The sequence below is a fragment of the Lampetra fluviatilis genome, chromosome 17 (assembly GCF_964198595.1).
Source record: "Lampetra fluviatilis chromosome 17, kcLamFluv1.1, whole genome shotgun sequence".
Lineage (NCBI taxonomy): Eukaryota > Metazoa > Chordata > Hyperoartia > Petromyzontiformes > Petromyzontidae > Lampetra > Lampetra fluviatilis.
The window spans coordinates 5,893,803-5,915,288 of NC_136291.1; the positions used below are offsets into that span (position 1 = coordinate 5,893,803).

Below are 21,486 nucleotides of genomic sequence, written 5' to 3' on the forward strand. Positions count from 1 at the left end.
ATCAGAATAATCATAATCATCATGATTGACATCATCACCATCACCTTCTAAATGCCACATTATTATTTCACGAGTTTGATTCATAGAGATGACACCAACTAGCTGACTCCCGGTCAGCGTTGAAGATGGGGCATGGACGTGTGCGTGTATTTTCAGCGGCACGAGCAGAGCACCTGCATTTTGCCGACTGCCACATCGGTCGGCCATACCAGCTCACCTTCACCATGAGCAACCACAGCACCAGCGAAGCTGTGCGCTTCGAGTGGCCCTCCGACCTGCCCCAGCTGAAGTTCTCCCCGCAGGTTTGCAAGGCTCCAATCTGCATAACCTTAGCCCATTTTCCCCACATCGATATAATTACATTCCCAGTTCAGCCTCATATTAGCATTTTTAGCTGGACAGCTGTGAAGATGTTGTCTGCATGTTTTTTTTTTATTTGCACACAACTGTGGCAAGTTATTTTAACTGGTTAATACCTGGATAGGAGATTGCATTGGTACAATAGGTATTGTAAACATGGGCTACGATGTGGTCCAGAGATGGGAGTGCAGAGATGGATTCTGGGTTGTATCTGTCTTTTGCTTTCTCCAGGAACTCTTGCTTCCTCCCACATGCTAAACAATCATATATACAGGGTGTTTTAAAAAGATGGACCCGATTTCAAAGCAGTACTGCTTTGAAATTGGGTCCATCCGAACACACGACTCTCCTTAAAATACTCTTAAGACTCATTGAGGCTTTCCTGGGTAAAGTACATTATTCTTGTTAACAATTCAACTAAATCAACAACATTCATTAGGCTAGTGTTTGGAATGCAAAAGCTTGCTTTTGCCAGGTGGCACATTTCCTATAGTATTTACATTTGCAACGTTGAGGTGGGATTGGTGGATAATATAGGGAAGGTTGGACGATAAGTCTGATACACACTTCTCTAGGGCAACAAGATGCCTCTCGGTAGCAATACAATGAGCAGGACCTTGCTGAATATGATTATTAAGACCCAGTTAAAGCTTGAATTGGTAAATATTTAGGCTTTCTAACTGTGCAATCATGTAATTCATTAACATGTATTCTTACTTTGACAATATATTCAGTGAGTCGTGTAAGAATTAATATGTAAATGTACGATTATTATATGTATATGACAAGTAATATTACATTATGGGACGTCCTTTGCCAGTACCAAAATATACCAATAGGGTTTTTCCCCTTTTTTTTTTCTGGCAACAAAACTGACACCTTTTGCAAGGAATCATGTCTACATTAACCGCAATACTTGAACTGTGCGCCTTTTGGCGTCATCTGGTCGAACACCATATGAGACGAGGCTCCAAAGAAAGCTGTCTCTCGTGTGGACCAATCAGTTTCAAAGACAATGCATAAATTATCAGAGTATTGTTTTTTGTTTGCATTTGACTGCAAGTATTGTGGTTAATGTAAGCATGATTCCTTGCAAAAGGTGTCAGTTTTGTTGCCAGAAAAAAGGGGAAAATCCCTATTGGTAAGTAATATTACATTTAGGCTTTCAGAGCAGCTACACTGTACAAACAAGAAATAACGATCAAGAATCAATACAAACAAGGCTGTAACAACTATACAATCTGAATTGCTAATTGAATTCAATCACGATCATCATCTTGATCATTCACTGGTGAACCTCGCAGCTCATGCTTCATCCCATTGCGGTTAAGGTCGGGCACCTGCACGCCTCCTGCACCAAGGACGTGACGGCCACCTTCCTTGCACACTCCCCCGAGGGCCTGCACAGGCGCGCCCTGCACTGCCGCCTGTGGCGCATGGTGCTACGGGAGCGGCCCGACAGCGTGCCAGACTGGGACGACCGGCTGCACACGGTGCGCTGGGTGGACGCCGTGCGCAGCAGCACCAGTCTGCACTCCGGCACGGGCGCCAAGACCAAGGTGGGCGCGCACGGGGACGCGGCGCCGTGACGGGAAGTCCTGCATGACGAGTGCAGGAGCAGGGTTGGCGAGGCCCGCAGCCGTAAAGTTTCACGGCTCCGTGAGGCCCACCACTTCGAGAAACGGACCACTACGAATATTTATCCAACACTGGATGCGTCTTAGCTGCACTTGAACGGGTACTAGAGGGGAATATTTTTGAGCTGAAAAACACCTTTTAATATGTGCACAAGCACAAATAACAAACACAAAAATGCAACACATTCATCTTTAACACCGCCTTCAAATAAAAAGTAGAATGGGCGACTTTTGGGCAATGACCCTTCATCGCAGCACATCGAGAGGCCAGAGAGCTAAAGTGGCCTCTCTATGTTTTGAGCACACAGCCAATGCATACAGTCCTAGCATGATAACACTTGAGTATCAACTAAAGTGTGTCCCACCAAAGTTATGTGAACACTCTTTTCCCACAAGAAGGAAAAGGTTTCCTACCCCTGTGGTAGATATTAAGATGTTTTCTTGTTCATGTTTTTTGTTTGTTGCGGTTGCACCCGATTCAAGAGCCGAATGGCTCACAGGGCTATACCAAATACATGAAACTGAAACTGTCCCCCCCCCCACCCCTGATGTAAAAAGTGCCACAATTCTCTCAATTCTATAATTCATCGTTTGTTCTGTCTTATTTATCATTGTTTTCTATGAGCCTAAATGTAATATGTTCATATATATTTAGCAAAATCATAAATAAGTGATTCGTACACCCATAATTTAATCAGGAGAGTAAGAATCGATTTTATTTGATAAATGTATTAATCGTATCATGCCTAATAAAGCATACACCATTCACTCTCATTAAATCATGCCTGTTTCAGTCAGTACCATTTATTTGCGTTCAGGTCTACTTAAGGGATCTCCATATCATGCTATTGATTTGCTGACATTGCATTGATCCTTAACCCCAAGATTAAGTTTATAACAAGAAAGAGTTTGACAATTTAATAAATAAAACTGGTCGCTTTAATGGATCTCTGAAAGTGAAATGCAATCAGTTTAGATGTAACATCCGACATTTTTTCCTATTGCGTCATATTATTGTCTAATATTTGCATCCTTATTTTCAACACACGGTAGTCCTGGAGCTGTTTGCAGATGTCCTCTACGTGACTTTACCGAAAGAACCAAGAAGATGAATCCCTACAGTCACGAAAGCTTTAAATCGAAATTTAGTTCTCTAGCTGTTTGCAGATGTCCTCCTTGTCACTCTGCTCATTTAAAGAAGGGAGCCACACTAGTCAACGTACAGAACTGAATGGACTTGTACACAATAGTCCTCTAGCTTTTTTTTTCTTCTTGGTTCTTTCGGTAAAGTCACGTAGAAGGGAAATAATAAAATAATAAAAATAAAACATAATAAAATAATTCTCACGACGTTTTGGCCACAACGCAAGCAGCCGTCCTCGGGTGAAGAACAGGTCTGTCGGAAAGACAGACGCCGTCTTTCCGACAGACCTGTTCTTCACCTGAAAGACAGCGTCTGTCTTCCCGACAGACCTGGTCTTCACCTGAGGACGGCTGCTTGCGTTGTGGCCAAAACGTCGTGAGAATTATTTTATTATGTTTTATTTGTATTATTTTATTATTTCCCTTCTACGTGACTTTACCGAAAAAACCAAGAAGATGAATCCCTGCAGTCACGAAAGCTTTAAATCGAAATTTAGTCCTCTAACTGTTTGCAGATGTCCTCCTTGTCACTCTGCTCTTTTAAAAGAAGGGGGCCGCACGAGTCAACGTCCAGGACTGAATGGCCTTGCACTGAGCTCTGCGTGGCGTGCGTATGGCATGAACCCCGTGGGCAGGTGGTTGAGACGGAGCGGGAACCTCCGCACACCTTGCTGGACTCGGTGCCCCAGGAGCTGTCGCTGGCGGTCAGCGCAGTGGCTGACCTTTGCAGGCCCCGGTGTAAGACCGAGCCTGTCCACTTCCGAGACACTCTCATGTTCCAGACGCGCATCTACCAGTGAGTCTTACCCCTTGCCGTGTGTTTTTAAGATACAGTCGATCATCGATTATCCGGCGTGCGATTATCCAGCTTTCAGTTTAACACGTAGGCTTTCGCGATCTAAACCCAAAAACGTTGATTATGAATATCCAGCTTTCGACATTATCCAGCAGTCCCGGGCCAATCCGTCAAACACATGTTGTTGAAACAAGAGCGTAGTACATACATCTTCGAGATTAGAGTGGTGAGTAGGATAGTTTTGTCTATTTGTATGTTTATTTACGCTTAAAAACATATAGACAACGCCTAAAACACAATGTTACGCAAAAATCAGCTATTTTAAATAATGATGTGATTATCCGGAGTTTTTGAATATCCAGCGCCCCCCCTACCCCCTGAAACAGCCGGATTATCGATGTTCTACTGAATAAGAGGTGTTTTTCCCTCATGTGTTCTATCTGTTATTTCAGCATTATATGACTCTCCGTTCAGAATGAACAGTCTTGAAAGTTGATATCAAAGAACAACTTTTAAAGTAACCTCACTTGTCTCTTTCTCCACACTGGAGGCATAGCTTTGATAAGCGTTGCAAAAAGTTGTTATCAAATACATGCATACCTAAATGTTAATTCTCATAGCTGAAATAAGCTAAATTTAAATTGATGTTTTTTTTTTATGTTTGCTGTCATTGGTGACAGGTATGAGACCGCTATCTTGGTCTGCTTAATAACACATTTTTAAACAAGACATACATTTAACGCGATGGGTTTGTTTTGTACAGCCAATTGGTGACTGAGCTTAGACCATCAACTCTTCATATTTTAGAACCCGGTTCAGTTTAATCACGGTTGCTCTCCCATGCTGCTTTAACAGGCCGTAACATCGGTGTGGCTGTTTAGTTGTCAATTCGTAGCCCTCTATGGTGAATACGGCCGAAGCGTTAGTAACATTATCCGGGTGTACGCAGGCTGGAGCTGGAGAACACGGGCCTGGTGGCATTGCCCTTCAGCTGGGAGGTGCAAGCAGAGGATGGCAGAAGCAACCAGGACGAACCTCAGGAACATCAAAGTACACAATGCGGTCTCGTGATATTATAAACTTTGGTTCGAATCGTGTCACATTTTATTGTCCTTCTCCCGCACCTCTGATTAGCACGCTTGGCTACAGATGGTGCAAAAGATGTTCAACATTCATACACACATACGAGTGTTTGTTAGGAATACAGTCGGTCAGTGAGGCACATTCACATAGTAGTCTCATTTATGTTTCCTGTCTTCTATGTTCAGTCTCATTTGATCCATTATCCCAAAGGTCTATTAGCATATGATGTGCACAAATTGTCTATTCTTGATTTGAAGCTTTCGTGACTGCACGAAAACTTCAAATCATGACTTTACTCTTTCGGTAAAGTCACGTAGGACGCTTTTGTTGCGCCCGAAACGTCGTGATTTATTTTATTTTATACCTACGTGACTTTACCGAAAGAACCAAATTGTCTATTCCTTATTATTACATGCCTCATGTTTATGGTCCCTGTGTTTCAGAAAACCCACAAAAGCAATGTGCAACATATGAACCTATGTTCAATTTCCATATTTCATACTGATGATAACCTTCAAAACTGGTCATCGTTATCATCCACAGCACTAGTGCTGGTGAGAGAGAAACTTGGCCAGGCATGAAAATGTACATCCCTTCGGTGAAGTCAAACTAAAATGAGCACCTACATCAACATCAGCGCTGCCAATTCAAAGGTGGCCCACTGTGGAGCAGCTCACACCTCCTCACGTACTGTGCTAAGTGTTGCCAACTCAGTGCCTTTAATATAATTACTCCAAAATCTACATAATATCCTCATCCCAAAAAGTCACAAGGACGTTATTTACCAAGTAAAGTCTTAACTGACTGTGATGTTTCCATCCTACCTGCCTATGTCAGCTGTTATTTCCGACTCTCTGTGTCTCCCTCTCAATGTTTACCTCTTGCTCTGAGGGTTTTTTTTGTTCCTGTTGCCCGGCTCTGACATTGACATGCTAATCCTCTCATTGGCACACCTCCGGTGGCTGGGCCATCTCATATTGGCATGCTAATCTCTCACATTTACAGCTTCAAATCAAGATTTACGTACAAATGCCTTCTCTAGCTCTGCCCACTTACCCTTGGGTTGGGCCCACCATCTTGTTGCAGCGGCTCTTTCTCCCACGTCAGCAGTTCTCCTGCTGTGTTTGTTTCACACCTGATGACGTTTGCTTGTGTTGCGATCTATTATTTTTTAAACCTACGTGACTTTAAAGAAAAAACCAAAGAGTATTTGTTAGTAGTCACTTTGTCGGAATTTTGCCGATAAGGAAACCCAAAAAGTCACGAGGCCTCCGGATAAAATCGCAAATGTGGCAACACAGGCAGTACCAACTGTATTAGGTGCTCGCTGACAGCGGCTTCCCTGACAAATATGTACGTACTTACATTGCACTTCTTTCGCACCGTACGTAGCCAAACCGTTGTAATCGGAGGTGCGACGTCCTCGAGGCTAAGCTGGGGATCATTGTCTCCGTGCACCAGGGACCGAGGTGCGGCCGGCGAGCCGGGCGGGCGGGTTGGTGAACGCCGTGCTGGCTTACGGGACGGTGGACGTGGCCCCGGAGGACCTGCCCTTCACCGTGGAGCCCCCCAGTGGCTCCGTGCCCCCCGGCGCCACCCAGCAACTTCAGCTGCGGTTCTCGCCGTTGGATGTCGGTGAATTCCGGGCGAGGCTGGTGTGCAGGTGTGAGGCGTAACACCACCAGCAGGAATCACGACGGCATTCATAGATCCCACAAGCAGGGCATTGTACAAAATGTGACATTATACAGCATCCATGGGCTGGGGGATCACTCAGATTGTATCATACCATTGACCTGCTTAGTTACAGCTTGACAATAGATGGCAGTACGAAAAGTGTTTGATAATTATCTATTTCGAGTTTTGAGTGTCATTCCCTCATGTATGTGGGTACTGTAGGTTTCTCCCACATGCAAAACACCAATGAAAGCATTTGCCACAAAACTCAACTCTAGAGCCTCTTAAAAAAGGTCTTGAAAACTGCGAAAGCATTCCTGGCTCCTTCTGGTCAAAACGCGAGCGCGTATTACTTGACTCTATTCAATGAAAGTTATCTAAGCATTGCGGCTGACAGACCGACTCGCAGACTTACAGGCACAGCAATTAAAGTGGCCTCTTCTCGATCGTGACAGCATCCCGAACCTGGGAGGGCAGGCCGCCGAGCCGTCCGTGAGCGTGTCAGGTTGCGGCCTCATGCCGTGGTGTCACTTCGAGGTGGCCGACTCGGACTACCTCTCGGGTGGCCGCCGCAACCCCGAGCTGCCGGGGCGGCTGGGAGCTCCTCCGGGGTCAACGCTGCCGCCCGACACGCGCGTCATCGAGATGCACGCACTGGGCGTGCACACGTGCGTCACGAAGTACGTTCCGCCACCTTCTCCCACTCGCCACTCAAAGCACTGCCAGGCTAAGGGGTGGAAGAGAAAACGCAACTCATTTAATGCAAGAGCTGTAATTATGTACCTAGATTGTGTTTCCTGGGCTGCCCAAAATCGGTTTGAAGCGTCGGTAATGAGAAAATAGACTTTGGAGTTTAAGTCAAGTGCATCTTTATAGCACTTTAGTGACATCACTGTGCCATCACTCGTACCGTTGATTAGCACAGTTGGCTATGTATGGTGCAAAGTATGTTCAACATACATACATTTAATGCAGTGTCAATGCAGTTATGATCATAATTCTAAATTATTTTTGTCATTAATGGAGCTTCAAACCTGTTTGGAATTGTCTGAAACACACAATCAAGGTTCATATGTAAAATATAGAGTTGGGGTTTTATTTCATCAGGTTCTTCTTTAATGCATTGGCCTTAGTTAGTGCTATATGAAATAACGACTGCCTTGCTGTAACCCATTGTTTGTAATGGTCATTCCTGCAGGTCCTTCTACATCCTGAACCCCTCCAGCAGCGCATACTCATTCTCCTGGCAGTGCGAGGATCCACCAGGCACACTCACCCCCTTCACCTGCCGCACCCCTGGGGGTGTCCTGGAGGCTGGGAGGAAGTCGCAGGTGATATCAGCAGCTGGCCTTTGGTGGGAGTCAGTTGTTTGTGTTAAAAACAGATGGCCTGGTTCGCAGGCAGTGCTACGTAAGAGAATCAATATTTTCTTGGTTCTTTCGGTAAAGTCACGTAGAAGGGAAATAATAAAATAATAAAAATAATTCTCACGACGTTTCGGCTACAACGCAAGCAGCCGTCTTCAGGTGAAGAATGAAACACCACCAAGATTATTTTATTATTTTATAATAAAAATAAGAAATATCTGGGACGTGGTATTAAATGAGCCATTTATATAATTATTTTATTATGTTTTATTTTTATTATTTCTCTTCTACGTGACTTTACCGAAAGAACCAAGAAGATGAATCCCTGCAGTCACGAAAGCTTTAAATCGAGAATCAATATCTATATTTTTTATACTTTACTCCCTCTATTTAAGACAGAAACAGGACTTCTTCACAATTATGGCTATCGCCCGATGAAGCTGGTTGTAATCACCCGTGAAACATCGCACTCGAATTGTAAATGTTGTGGGTTTACTCTCCAACACACTAGCGTGTTGAAGTAGTAACTAATTGGCACGTTTTATTTAAATGACAAACCTTACTAATTAGCTGTGTTGCATGCTGGCGGGTTTAACGACACATTAATATTTACGCAATCTAACCCAAAAAAACCTTCATTATGGATAATATTGGTCGCGAAATCCTACATCTTTATTTCACCTGACAATATCATCCTCGATAAAGTAGGCATCAGTGAACAGTAGAAAAGACAATCACAATTGGGACATGAACTGTAGGAAACGATTCTGCCAAAATCTACTACTAGCTTAAAGGCAGGATTTGTGGATCGCACAAAAATGCAGCCTGCGTGACACGCCCACAGGTTCCTGTAGGAAGCAGTATTGTTTGCAAAGCCGATCATGCTAAAAAACAAAACTATTGGATACATATGTCAGAGCAGAGCCCTCTTAAATATGAGTGTTGTAATTCAGTGATGCTTTGATTGGTATAATAAAAAGAAGAAATACCTGGGACGTGGTATTAAATGAGTTCAAGTTCATTTCAAGTTCATTTACTAGGTATAGCCTTGTGAGCCATTCGGCTCTTGAATCGGGTACAACCGCAACAAACAAAAACATGAACAAAAAAAATCTTAAAGTGAATATGTGACTAAGTGCAAACAGAAAATCCAAGAAAAGACAGCAAAATATTGCAGAAAAAATATGTACGTACTTACATTGAGCCAGTTTCATGAACGCTCTGATGCATCCATATGCATTCCCACCCACTTGCCAGGTGGCGTTTGAGTTTGCGCCGACCCAGCTGAACCTGGCCGAGTCGTTTTGGAAGTTCGAGGTGGCCGCGCACGGCATGAGCGTCCCCTTCCTGCTGGTGGGGCAGGCGCGGGAGCCGGCCGTCTCGCTCGACCGCTCGCACCTCAACCTCCACTCGCTGCTCGTCGGTGAGGCGCTGCAGCATGAAACGCTGCTCCGCACAACCCATTCAGGCGTTTAAAATGTATCGCATCAGAGCAACTACAGCACCTGCATGGCATTGCTTAATTGAGTAATTGTTTTGTTATATTCATATTGTTGTACTCCCTTGTTAGGTGCTATTTCTTGATGAGAAAGCAGAGCTATCCACCCTTGATGTTGCTTGTCCCCCACGTAGTTTGCTGTGCACTGACTTTGTTAAACAGAATTTCACATACATACTTGCGTGTTATAGCCTACTAGAATAGATACCAGAATCAGCTAAGTTTACAAAAAACACAAACACCAGACCCATATCAAAGTTAAATTCCACACAAAATACACACGTGTAATTGAGTTGAGCCACCAACATTTGGATATAGTTGGGTTACGTTTGAATGTGCAGACACATGCACTAAATCAGCAGATTCTTATGAAATAAGTTTACATTTGGTATTCACATCATTCTTACATCACACATTTACGCTATTTTTTTCTCTTTTGCGTGCATCATGAGCGCAGGAATCAATTTGAATCCCATTTACGTGTTGCACTGTGACAAGTCCAGTGCAGATGTATGACCTGGACAACAGCAGCGGGGGCTTCAGGTCGTAGGGAGTCACGCTTCTGTTTGTTGCCTAACCTTCCCAGGCCGTGCGTCTCATGGGCCTTGACTCTCTTCGCTGCCATCCTGAACGACCAGACAGCACACGCCCAATACACCATCAAATAACACCACCATCGGCACTCGTAACACACAAACACCCGTTACTAGGTTGGTTTGTTGTTCTTCCCACGCACCTCCAATTAGCACCGTTGGCTATGTACGGTGCGAGAGAAGTTCAACATACATATGTACATATGTAATATGAGGCTATATCCGGCTCACTGACGTATCACAACTCGTCATGGTGATTGGCTCTGCCGGTCCTGGTTTACAGCCAATGGGGGTAAGCCTGGGGGCATGGCCCTGACGTGATGGAAAGGTGACAGCTATAAGGATTGGTTCTGCTGGCTTTGGCCTCAGCCAATGGGGAGATGAGTCAGGGGCGTGGTCCCGGGAGCTGACGAGGGAGCCTGGAAGATTCGATGCAGGCTAACGAGGATTGGCGGAAACGTACCACGTGACCCGGGTATTAAATAGGGGTAGAGACGAACAACACAGAACAGGAACGGGCAGAGGAAGAGGGCCACGCGGGAGCGGGGCTCCGAGTTGCCACGTGGCAGGGCGTCTCTCTCTGTCGATCTGTCCCTCTCACGCTGTCTATCAGCAGCGTGAAGTAACTGTAACATAAGTTGAATAAAAGACGGATTCCAGAAGTCGTCTCAACGAGCTTTATTACACATACATGCATCCATTGTGCTGCCACTGCAGGCCACGAAGCCGTGGAGGTAGTCGACCTGTGCAACATTGAGCCGGAGGCGTTTTCCTTCTCCTTCCGGGAAGAGTCGTGCCACTCGGAGGGCCGCACCGCCAGCCTCACCGTGCAGCCCATGGAAGGCACGATCCAAGCAAACAGCAGGTGCTCGCTGGTGGTCGAAAGCTCCAAAATCGAGTCAACGAAATGACCAAATTAGAACATTTGTATGTTAATAACCAGGAGACAGCCATGTGTTAATACAGGACCATGTTTTCCACATGGTGTGTAACTTTCTCCATCTGAGTCTCAGTACTGCTGAGACCCGGACTCAAGACTTTCCTCTACCCTGGCTATGACTGTCTCCATGAAGTGCCTTCCTTATCATCTTTAGTCTCCTTTCTTTTATTCCTCTTCGAAAATAATCAAAATACATATTTTATTTCCCTTGCTCACAATATTTGCATGTCTCCCACCCCTTAATTATATAACATCATGAGATATATGAATCCAAATTGTATTGTATTCCACGACATAGTGTTTATTTTTGGTGATCTGGATTTAAACTGCTGCCGTTTCTCTTCAACTTTTTTTGTCATGAATAACACATTGCTGAAGTGCATGTCTGTTTTCCTGCCAGAATTCCAATCCAGGTTTCTTTCAAGCCGTCCCAGGAGGGCCCGGTGAACTTTAACCTGCAGTGTCGTGTGAAGAGGAAGAGCCACGTGCTGACACTGAATGTGAAGGCGGAGGGCTACTCGCTGGGCGCCTCGCTGCGGGCCGAGACGCCCCAGGGGGAGCGCTCCACCCTCTCCGCCACCGCTGTCAATCACCTGGCGCTGGGCCAGGTACAGCTGTCCTGCCCCGATCAGCTATCTCGTAACACGTGCACAAGTGTGGTATGCCGCGGTTGTACATGTGCTACGTTGGGTGGCATGAGAGCCTCCCAAGTGATTTGACCTGCATCACCACGCTGGTCAGTGCTGGGTGAAGGTGGGTCGTCACATAGACTATGCACCACAATGTTCCACAGCCTGTAAGGCTTGTTATATGCATGGTCACCCATCCAAGCACTATGTTGGCTTGGCGCTGCTCGTCTTAGATCTGATGAGATTGGATGTTCAGGGAGATCTGGTCACGATAACTATTTTACCTGATTTCAAATAAAGGTCATGGATTAATTATATGTATGTTGAACTTCTTTCGCACCGTACGTAGCCAACCGTGCTAATTGGAGGTGCCGGGATGGACAACAAACTAAACACAAATAACAGTTCTAAATAAATTAGTTTTCAATTTAGGCTTACAAGTGCATAGCTCCAGTGGCTTCCGAATATCAGAAGCATGAGCGTTCCAGATGGCGGCAGAAGCAGCATCTGAAAGCGCACGGTACAGTGACCGTCTTTGCTCGATGGCCAGTTTAGTTGATCGAACGGTGCCCGTGTGCAGGTGGAGCTCCACTCGAGCACATACCGCCTGCTTGACATCGACAATGAGGGCGCCTTCGACTTCAACTTTGAGTGGGAGCTGCGGACGACGCGCCGCGATCTACGGGCCTGCGTGACCATGTCGCCACATAGCGGCTCTGTGCAGCGCAGCCAGCGCACCCGCTGCACCCTCACCTTCCAGCCCACGCGGCCTTGCGTCCTGCGGGACGTGCAGCTGCACCTCAAGGTAACGGTCCAGTTGGAGGGCCATGGTAACGTGGGGTCGAATACCTGCTTATTTAAATTAGTGCTTAAATAATAGCGCTGAGACCCTTTTGCACATTCTGTCTTGTTAGAACATTGTCGTTGTGTGTGGCATGGCCACAATGGCTGAGATTCATTCATGTATCGGATAGGAAGTGGGGAATGTAATTAAACCGGTTTAGTTTTGAAAATAAGTAACACGTAGTATGTTTCGAATGACACAGAGGCAAGGTGAATGATTTGGCCACGTGGAATTTATCACACAGATCCAAAATGGGCCGACATTCGTGTGCACGCTGAACGGTTCCGGTGAGGCCCCCTCCATCTCCGTCAACTTCTCCATGACCACCTTCGACTTCGGGCCGTGCTTCATCCACCAGGCGGGCATGGACCCCCACAGCACGCTCCTGCGCATCTCTAACGGCGAGGACCGCGATATCAGGTGGGCTCCCCTCGGCCAGCCCCACTAAATAGCATCAGAGCCACGTTACAAAGCTGCAGCGTGTACAAAACTCTTTGGCACGTGTCGTCACGGGTGCTGCAAGATCTGACCATGTCCGTCTAGTGCTCGACTAGCTGCATTGGCTTCCGGTTGCTGAACGAATACATGATTAGGTCGCACTCATTACACATAAAGCGCTTGCCACAAATGAACTACAATACCTTGCTGATCTCGTCAAGCAGCATAAATCATCGCACAAAGTCTGGTCATCCTCGCAGTGGCTTTTGGCTAGCTATTAAACAAAGATGGTCGCTGCATCGCGCGCTTTCAGATGTGCTTCTGCAGCCATCTGCAATGCTCTTCTAATATTAGGAAGCCATGCTCCCTGGTTCTTTCGGTGAAGTCACGTAGATAGAAAAAAAAACACGACGTTTCGGTCGCAACACAAGCGTCCGTCATCAGGTGAGAAAGAATGATCTGCTGTTATGGCTTTATATAGGCACGGGAGGGGGGGGGAAGGGGGGGTTTGTAGAGTGTGTGTACTACTCTGAGCCTTTGTGTTAATAACTAGGTTAATTCAGCATAATTATCCCCTCCCTTTGATGCTGCTAATACTGCATAATGCACGGGCATAATATGACTTTGAAACCCCCCGCCAACCTCCTATGCATTTCACAAGTAGTGACTAATCCCATATCTGCATTTCCCATAAATATGCTAAATTCCTCTTGATATGCTAATTATTTTGTCCCCTTCCCCCTCCAACCCAGCTTAAATATACGCTCCAAGCCTGGGGTGTTTCATTCAGATGCTGTCTTCCCGACAGACCTGTTCTTCACCTGAGGACGGCTGCTTGCGTTGTGGCCGAAACGTCGTGAGAATTATTGTATTATGTTTTATTTTTATTATTTTATTATTTCCCTTCTACGTGACTTTACCGAAAGAACCAAGAAGACATAATTATCATATTGTGTATGATAGCAACCCATTATACTGGTTATCGTGTATAAATCGGGCTTGAGTGCATGAATCTGTGCGTGTGTGCATGGCAGTCTGGAATGCTTGTTTAAGGATGCCCAACACCTGAAGGTGGATTTCAAGCCCACTGTGCTGGTTGCCCGCGGCGACGCCATCGATGTGCCCATCACATTCCACCCACGCCGTGCCATGCGCTATCGTGACGACATCATCTTCGTCGTGAACGGCGTCTCACGGCACACGCTAGAAGTCCGTGGAGAGGGCACTGAAATGAAGGTTTGATCCGTGAATGGAAGACATCGTGGGCAAGGAAGGCTTAGTTTAGATAGAGGTTAAATTTCGATTTAAAGCCTTCGTGACTGCAGGGATTCATCTTCTTGGTTCTTTCGGTAAAGTCACGTAGAATGGAAATAATAAAATAATAAAAATAAAACATAATAAAATAATTCTCACGACGTTTCGGCCACAACGCCACAATTTGCGTTGTGGCCGAAACGTCGTGAGAATTATTTTATTATGTTATATTTTTATTATTTTATTATTTCCATTCTACGTGACTTTACCGAAAGAACCAAGAAGATTAGATAGAGGTGTTTTGGGATCAGAGTTCTTCAACTGCAATATATTTTCCAAAGGGCCGTGTCATAAGATTTACATTTGCTGATGGGCTACATGCCGTCATATAAATGTTACATGGCATTTGGTGTCAATGTTACACCCCCTACATGCTACACACTCGTAAACTCAGGCTAAGGGTGGGGCTACCTGAGTAGTGAGTGGGGTTAGAATAGGAGTGGCTGGACATATGAGCACTAGGCAGGGCCAACATCATAAATAACGAGGCCACTCATTGTGCCGGTGTTGCTAGTGGTTGTGTGGGAGTGGAAATGTAAAAGTGAGTGGGATTGACAAAGGGGGAGTGGCTGCCAGACCACAATGTTTACCGGTTGAGCCTCCTGGAAATTTGGTGGCGTTATTACTGACAAACTCACGTGTGTTGGTGCAAACTGTGTGTGTGTTGACCTTTGTTTTTAAAGATTGAAGTGGCCAATCCCAAGTGGAAGGTTGTGAACCTGGGAGCCCTGCGCGTGGGACAGACCATCAAGAAGACTGTGCCATTGGTCAACAACAGCAGGGCCCCACTCACTTTCTCCCTGGCTCTGCAGAGCAGCCAGCCTGCACTGCAGGACCCCAAGGTAAGAGCACAATCAAACCACAGCGAGTTCAAAAGCACAAACAATTGGACATGTAATGTTTCGCTCACTTTGCGATTCGATAGAGTGACGCAATTTTGACTCAAAGATTGATTTTACATTGTTGTGAATCTTGACTTAAAGCTTTCGTGACTGCAGGAATCAATACTCTTTGGGTCTTTCGGTAAAGTCACGTAGATAGAAAAATAAAAATCCCGACGTTTTGATCGCAACACTAGCAATCGTCTTCAGGTGAAAAAATACAGCAGGCGGACTGGTGAGGCAGGAAAAAATATAGGCTGCCTCAGCAGTCCGCCTGCTGTACTTCTTCACCTGAAGACGATTGCTTGTGCTGCGATCGAAACGTCGTGATTTTTTTTATTATTTTTCTATTTACGTGACTTTACCGAAAGACCCAAAGAGTATTGTTGTGAATGTCGTGCCTCTAGTGGCTGCAGGGATCGCATGAACCAATTACATACAACATACATCACAAACAGTTTGACATTACGTGCCTGCTAACAACCCTCCCAGAGGCCATAACTCCCACCGGTTTCCCGGTGCTTTCTATCACGTTTGCCGCCCCCCTGCGTTGAAAAAGTGGTCTCATCGGTCACATTCAGCCCCGTGGAAAAGCGACACGGCCGATCACCGGGGCAGAACGTTGCCGACGCATCACAACGTGTGCTCGCCCCCCCCCCCCCCCCCCAGGTTCTGATCCTGTCTCCGTCGGGTGAGGTGACGCTACGCCCGCGCGATGGCACGTGTGCCGTGGAGGTGTCGTTCAGCCCGTGCGCGAGGGTACCCGCCTTTACGGCAGAGGTGTGCGTCGAGAGCGCCGGCGTGCGCCGGCCCGTCTTCCTGCTCAAGGGCTGCTGCCAGGGGCTGGAGATGGTGCTGGACCAGGAGCAGCTGCCCTTTGGCGCCGTGGTGCTGCGTAGCCAGGCCACGCGCCGGCTGCTCCTGCACAACATGGGCGACGTCGGTGCCAGGTCGGTGACGGCGGCGGCTGCCACGTCATTTCCCCGATCGCTCTCTCTCTCTCTTTCTCTCTCTCGTTGTTGCTGCTCCCACGTTTGCGCGATTCGTGCGGTTGATCGTCACAAGAGCGAGTGGGAATGACATTATTCCGTGAGTGGGAGACTGTAACCACCCTTCCCGATTGGCGCGGTTGGCTATGTACAGTGTAAAAGAAGTTCAACATACATATGTAAGATGAGACTTTTAGGAGGCAGGTGTCGACTGTGTTCTGGCTGTGGGATTTGGTGGAAGGAAGGAAATGGTAGCAGGTTATGATAGCATCATCTGTGCTGGCCAAGATGACGATATTTACCTTGGGTGGCTACCCAAAGGAGTTTTCTGTCCATGGGGGAGCACACAAGGGGTACTGTTGTTCATTTGGGGGACACATGTCCCTCTACAGGCTTCCGCAAAACAAATACCATTGGTTATGTCCTCAAATCCAGAATATCAGAGTTATCAGTTTAGTACTCTGAAGCAGAACTCAATTTTCTGAGCCATTAATTGACTTCCCACTCGAGTTAATTTTCTGTGCAACACCAATTCCACCCCCACCTCGTTAGACACTTTAGAATATTTCACGACAATTGTAACGAAAACAAAATAATAAAATTGAGCCACATCAGAACTGGCCATCATGCCCTTGATCGTACGTTTTTTTGTTTCACGTGTTACTTGTTCATTCATTTATCTGCATGTTTCTAACCCGCAGCTTCAGCTGGGACGTGAAGCACCTGGCGCCCGACTTCAGCGTGAGCCCCGCACGGGGCTACGCGGCGGCCGGCATGGACGTGCCACTGGACGTCACATTCCACCCCCGCGCCCTCGGCTCTGACATCCGCTACGAGGGTGTCAAGTGCAGCGTGGAGGGCAGCCAGCCACTACTGCTGACGCTCACGGGCTCCTGCATCGACCAGCCGCCCTCGCGCGAGGTCACACCCCGAACTGGCAATGCCAGAGCAGTGCCCACCCACGCCTCGCTGATGTGACTTGACGTGACCAGACTTTTCTTTTGTTAGACCAACGGTGCAAAAAAAATACACTCCCAGAAGGTCATGTGGCGAACGGGATGTGTAAACATTTTATTTAGTTTTTGGTGGAGAGGCAAATATGGATTGGAGGCATTATGTCCACTTATTTATTTTGTTGCCTTGTGCTTGCAGGTTACGTTGGTTGCTGGAAGTAACCCGATAGTGAATGATTCTGCCTTGATGCTCAGCCAGGTTTTAATGCGTTTCCTAAATCCTGTGCCAGAGTGCATTCAAACGTTTTTGCATAATTAGAAACAGACGTCTATATCCTGACACTTTTGAATAATCATGTGCCTGGTGACCCTGAAACACCCGATGACATTTTACCAGCATTGGTAAAAGCTCAGCCCAAAAATGATTTGCCTTGACCTTTTCAGATGAGCTATTCCACGATCAGGACAATAAGAATTCATTACAGCAAACGTATTTATGTTCGTTTGGCCAGCTAAGCAAGATTTAGCATTTGTGATGAAGAGAATCAGTTCAGATGCAAACAAAGAATCGTGTATTTCCATATTAGATCAAGCGTTGGTCACATTCTCCGTGCGCCTCATTATTTATGTTGTCATCCTGTGCAGGTGTTGAACTTCAGATGCCCGGTGCGGAGCAGGCAGACACAGACGATCTCGCTGGCGAACCGCACCAACCAGCGCTGGGTGCTGCGGCCTGTGCTGAAGGGAGAACACTGGACGGGGGCCGACTCTGTCACTGTGGAGGCCCAGCAGCAAGGGAGGCCCTACGAGGTCATCTACGAGCCGCTCACCATGACCAGCATTCGGCAGGAGCACCAGGCACGGGCTCACGCACGCACACGCGCACACACGCACACACGCACGCACACGGCAGAAGACAGAGATCCCCCGTGTAAGGCTTTGACAGACTATTAGGACAAGTGCTATTTGTAAGCACCTATAAAGGCCCAGGCACACCAGGGGGGCGAGGTGGTCACAAACCAATGCCCGGCCACCTTTGTTTCCCCAGTGCTGATGATTGGACATTGCTTTCGATATTTACGGCCAAGTCGACGAAGGGAAGGCACAGAACCAGTTTTAATGTGAGCCATGGCTGGGAATTGAAACCAGAAGACAAGGTTCCTTTCATCGTGCACTAATCACTGCACCGACATAGAGTGCTGCATGTGGACACAACAACATACACACGCAACCATGCAAACAATTCAGAGAACCACTCGCAAATATGTATACTCACCAACACATATAATAACGCACACACCTATGCACACAAAAAGTCACGCGCAGAATTACACACAACCAGGCAGGCATTAACATGCCTGTAGAGCCTTCTCAGGGAATGATTGTTCCATATGCTGTAGAGTTGCATTGTAAAAGAGAAAGTTAAAACTAATATGTGGCAAGATACACAGACACGGTTGTAATTGGAAAACGACTTTGTACCTAGATGCACTCTGCACATGTTAATATGCTACACTCAAATGAACTCTGCGTACACAGACTGGGTATTGGCAGTTGTATATGTTGGTGTCATACGAATCCCTGAGCAAACCTTCCCAAACACAAGACAAAGATTCCCCCTAGAGCCTTAACAGACTGTTGCGGCAAGTGCTGTTCGCGAGCACCTATGAAGCTCACAACAGCATATGAGGGGGTGGGTGGCTAGCGCCACACCCGGCCGCCTTTGTCTTCCCAATGGTGATGTTTACACACCACACCAGGCACTAATTTGAGGCTGAATCGACCTAGGGGAGGCCCAGAACCGATTTAAGTAATCTTCACCGATGTTGGCCGTGAGCGGGAATCAAAGTCGGGTCGCCAGGTTCATAGCACAGCGCGCTAACCACTACACTACCGCTCCCACGCGCACACACACACAGACACATCCACTCGTTCACACGTGCACGCTCTCCATCGTGTTTTGGCACACGCAGGGCTCCATCTTCTTCCCGCTGCCAGACGGGCTTGGACTGCTCTACCCGCTCCAGGGCGTTGCTGAACCACCACGGCCAACCGACACCGTCACACGCGACGTTCCGTGCAAGACGACCTACACGGAGCTGCTGCCTGTCGCCAACTGGCTGCGCAAACCACAGAGGCACGGCGCTCGCACAACCGCAGAGCACACTCGGGTTCCTGAAGGGTTGAATTAGTGTAATTGTGAATCGTAATCAGAATCTTTATTGAGACTGGAGGAATTCGATGAGCTATGCAGCGTTTTGTCTTTTTATAGATGTCCAGTAGGGGCGAGTCAGAAAGTTACAATAATAATATAAAAACTGATAGGAGTGCAAAGTATAGGAAGGTAAGTGACGAAAATGAAAACATGAAAATAAAAAAAGGATATAAGTAAATAAATTCCTGCCCATTTTTCAACGATATATTCAAGCTTGGGCAAGGCATAAAAACAACAGCAACAGTCCCAGACCACAGCAAGACAACACACAATCCCTCAATAAAACTGCACGTTAAATTTACTAAGTGCACTGAATCATTCATGACCTATTTAACATGCCTTAACATTTAAACATGTCTATGTACATACTCGATTAAATGCCATAATTTGAGTATATGTTTCGGCCTATGAAACGGCCAGTCGGTTACAGAATTGTGAATATTATCCCCCAAACAACCCTTTTGAATTTAATTATAAATTTCATTGCAATTGTTATTATATCAAATGTGCCACGCGTTGTCGTAGGTTCCGCATGACGCTGGAGATGGTGCGCCCCGAGAGGCTGGATCCTTCTACAACCCTGAAGGGGCTGGACTACATCGACGTGCCAGGCTCAGCCACGTGTGACTACAAGCTGACCTTCCACTCGCACAAGGAGGGCCACTTCACTGCTAAGGTCCGTCTCTCTCCGCACCCACCACCAAGTCTTGTGTCATCCCATCTCCACCGCATCGTAACCACTGCCCGCAGTGGTTCATGTTTTTGTTTTCCTATTTTTCATGGTAGTGTTTGAGCTGGTTATATTTGCGTCTTTGGCACACAACCACGCCGTTTATTTTGAAGTTGTTAATAGATAAAGTTAAACATGAAAGGTACAGGACAGGGATATGAAGATTTGTTGAATGAGACACTGGAAAATGTTCTGTGATGTCTTGGCTCAAGACTCTTCCCTGCCAAATTATAAACAGACAAGGTCTGTTTTACCTCATAAAAATATATTCTGAAACTATAATAACATTTTAGTCCGTCGGTTCTGTAAGCATTCTGGACCAATGTTTTCTCGCAGCATTCGTTTAAGCAGTGAAACTCTGAACTGGCTTTGACTTTGAATCTCATCAGTACAGGCTGGCCTGGAAGTATAATGAATTCCTTGTTCTTTGCTCTGAGTACGGAGTATCTAGCAGTAGGTGCATTTGCAGTGGCATCTGCACTTAACACAAAAGGGTTCAGGGGAAACCAGCACCCCAACATATCTTGTAATCATCGACTCTTAAGGGTGCTGGATGTAGCTGGTGACTGAACGTTTACCGGACTCTCTCTCTCCGGGCGACAGGTGACCTTCTGTAACGAGGCGACTCAGGAGTTCCTCTTCTACGTGGTGACAATGCGAGCGACGCCCGGGGGGTCGCTGGGCACGGTGGAGCTGTGCACGCCGGTGCGTCGCAGCACGGAGGGGCGCGTGCGCGTGGAGAACCCCCTGCCCGCGCCCGTCTCCTTCTCCATCGAGTGCCGCGTGCCAGACATCAGCCTGCCGCCGCAGATTTCCGTGCCGCCCAACGCGAAGAAGGTGGGGGCCTGCTCGGTCTTCAAACGATCAGCCTCGGCGTCCCTGCTCCTGAGTGCGGTGATCGAGTGTCATCGCACGGAATGGGCATGAGGTCCACCAATCTAGTGACTTGGTCCCTTTTCATGAGATGGACGTCGAATAAAAAAAAATCTGCTAAATGCAAACAAAGAAGGAGTAGCGAGCAAGTGCTAGAAAATGTTCAGGTCAGGAGAAATCTAATTGGGACAATTTAGAAGAGGCAAAATATCGAGATTGGGCATATTGTCAAGCGATAGAAGTAACCATGAACCTGCCCTTAGTCATAAAACTCAAAGATGAGAGAATATCCATATCTTGTGCTTCTATACGATTCATGGATTGCGTATACGGTTTAGCTAGAGGATAGTAAGCTTCACTTTAGCTTAAGGGTTTTCCATTTGAAATCCTTTGTCATCGTTTTGTTGGAGTAACACTTAATCGGGCCTACAGTAGTAAATGTTTATGAAGGCTCCTGACCACGTTATACCATCTGAGCTGTGCATCAGAGCCAAAAGCAAATCAGAAGCGATTTAGAAACCCTTCT

General features: G+C 46.6%; 1 protein-coding gene across 8 annotated transcripts in view; it reads left to right on the top strand.

The window, feature by feature from the left end:
- Window positions 1-21,486, top strand: part of HYDIN (HYDIN axonemal central pair apparatus protein) — a 120,359-nt gene that overhangs the window by 95,518 nt on the left and 3,355 nt on the right. For 6 of the 8 annotated variants that reach the window (XM_078864051.1, XM_078864050.1, XM_078864052.1 and 3 more), the window contains exons 66-85: window positions 157-302; window positions 1,665-1,919; window positions 3,776-3,936; window positions 4,886-4,986; window positions 6,481-6,682; window positions 7,152-7,376; window positions 7,895-8,027; window positions 9,321-9,486; window positions 10,872-11,019; window positions 11,495-11,702; window positions 12,304-12,528; window positions 12,812-12,987; window positions 14,040-14,241; window positions 15,003-15,161; window positions 15,870-16,150; window positions 16,891-17,110; window positions 17,788-18,000; window positions 19,116-19,279; window positions 19,883-20,033; window positions 20,691-20,924. In XM_078864051.1, the coding sequence (XP_078720177.1) occupies window positions 157-302; window positions 1,665-1,919; window positions 3,776-3,936; window positions 4,886-4,986; window positions 6,481-6,682; window positions 7,152-7,376; window positions 7,895-8,027; window positions 9,321-9,486; window positions 10,872-11,019; window positions 11,495-11,702; window positions 12,304-12,528; window positions 12,812-12,987; window positions 14,040-14,241; window positions 15,003-15,161; window positions 15,870-16,150; window positions 16,891-17,110; window positions 17,788-18,000; window positions 19,116-19,279; window positions 19,883-20,033; window positions 20,691-20,924 (3,770 nt within the window). The remainder of the gene's footprint in view (window positions 1-156; window positions 303-1,664; window positions 1,920-3,775; window positions 3,937-4,885; window positions 4,987-6,480; window positions 6,683-7,151; window positions 7,377-7,894; window positions 8,028-9,320; window positions 9,487-10,871; window positions 11,020-11,494; window positions 11,703-12,303; window positions 12,529-12,811; window positions 12,988-14,039; window positions 14,242-15,002; window positions 15,162-15,869; window positions 16,151-16,890; window positions 17,111-17,787; window positions 18,001-19,115; window positions 19,280-19,882; window positions 20,034-20,690; window positions 20,925-21,486) is intronic. The other 2 variants (XM_078864056.1, XM_078864057.1) reach the window with 1 other exon arrangement.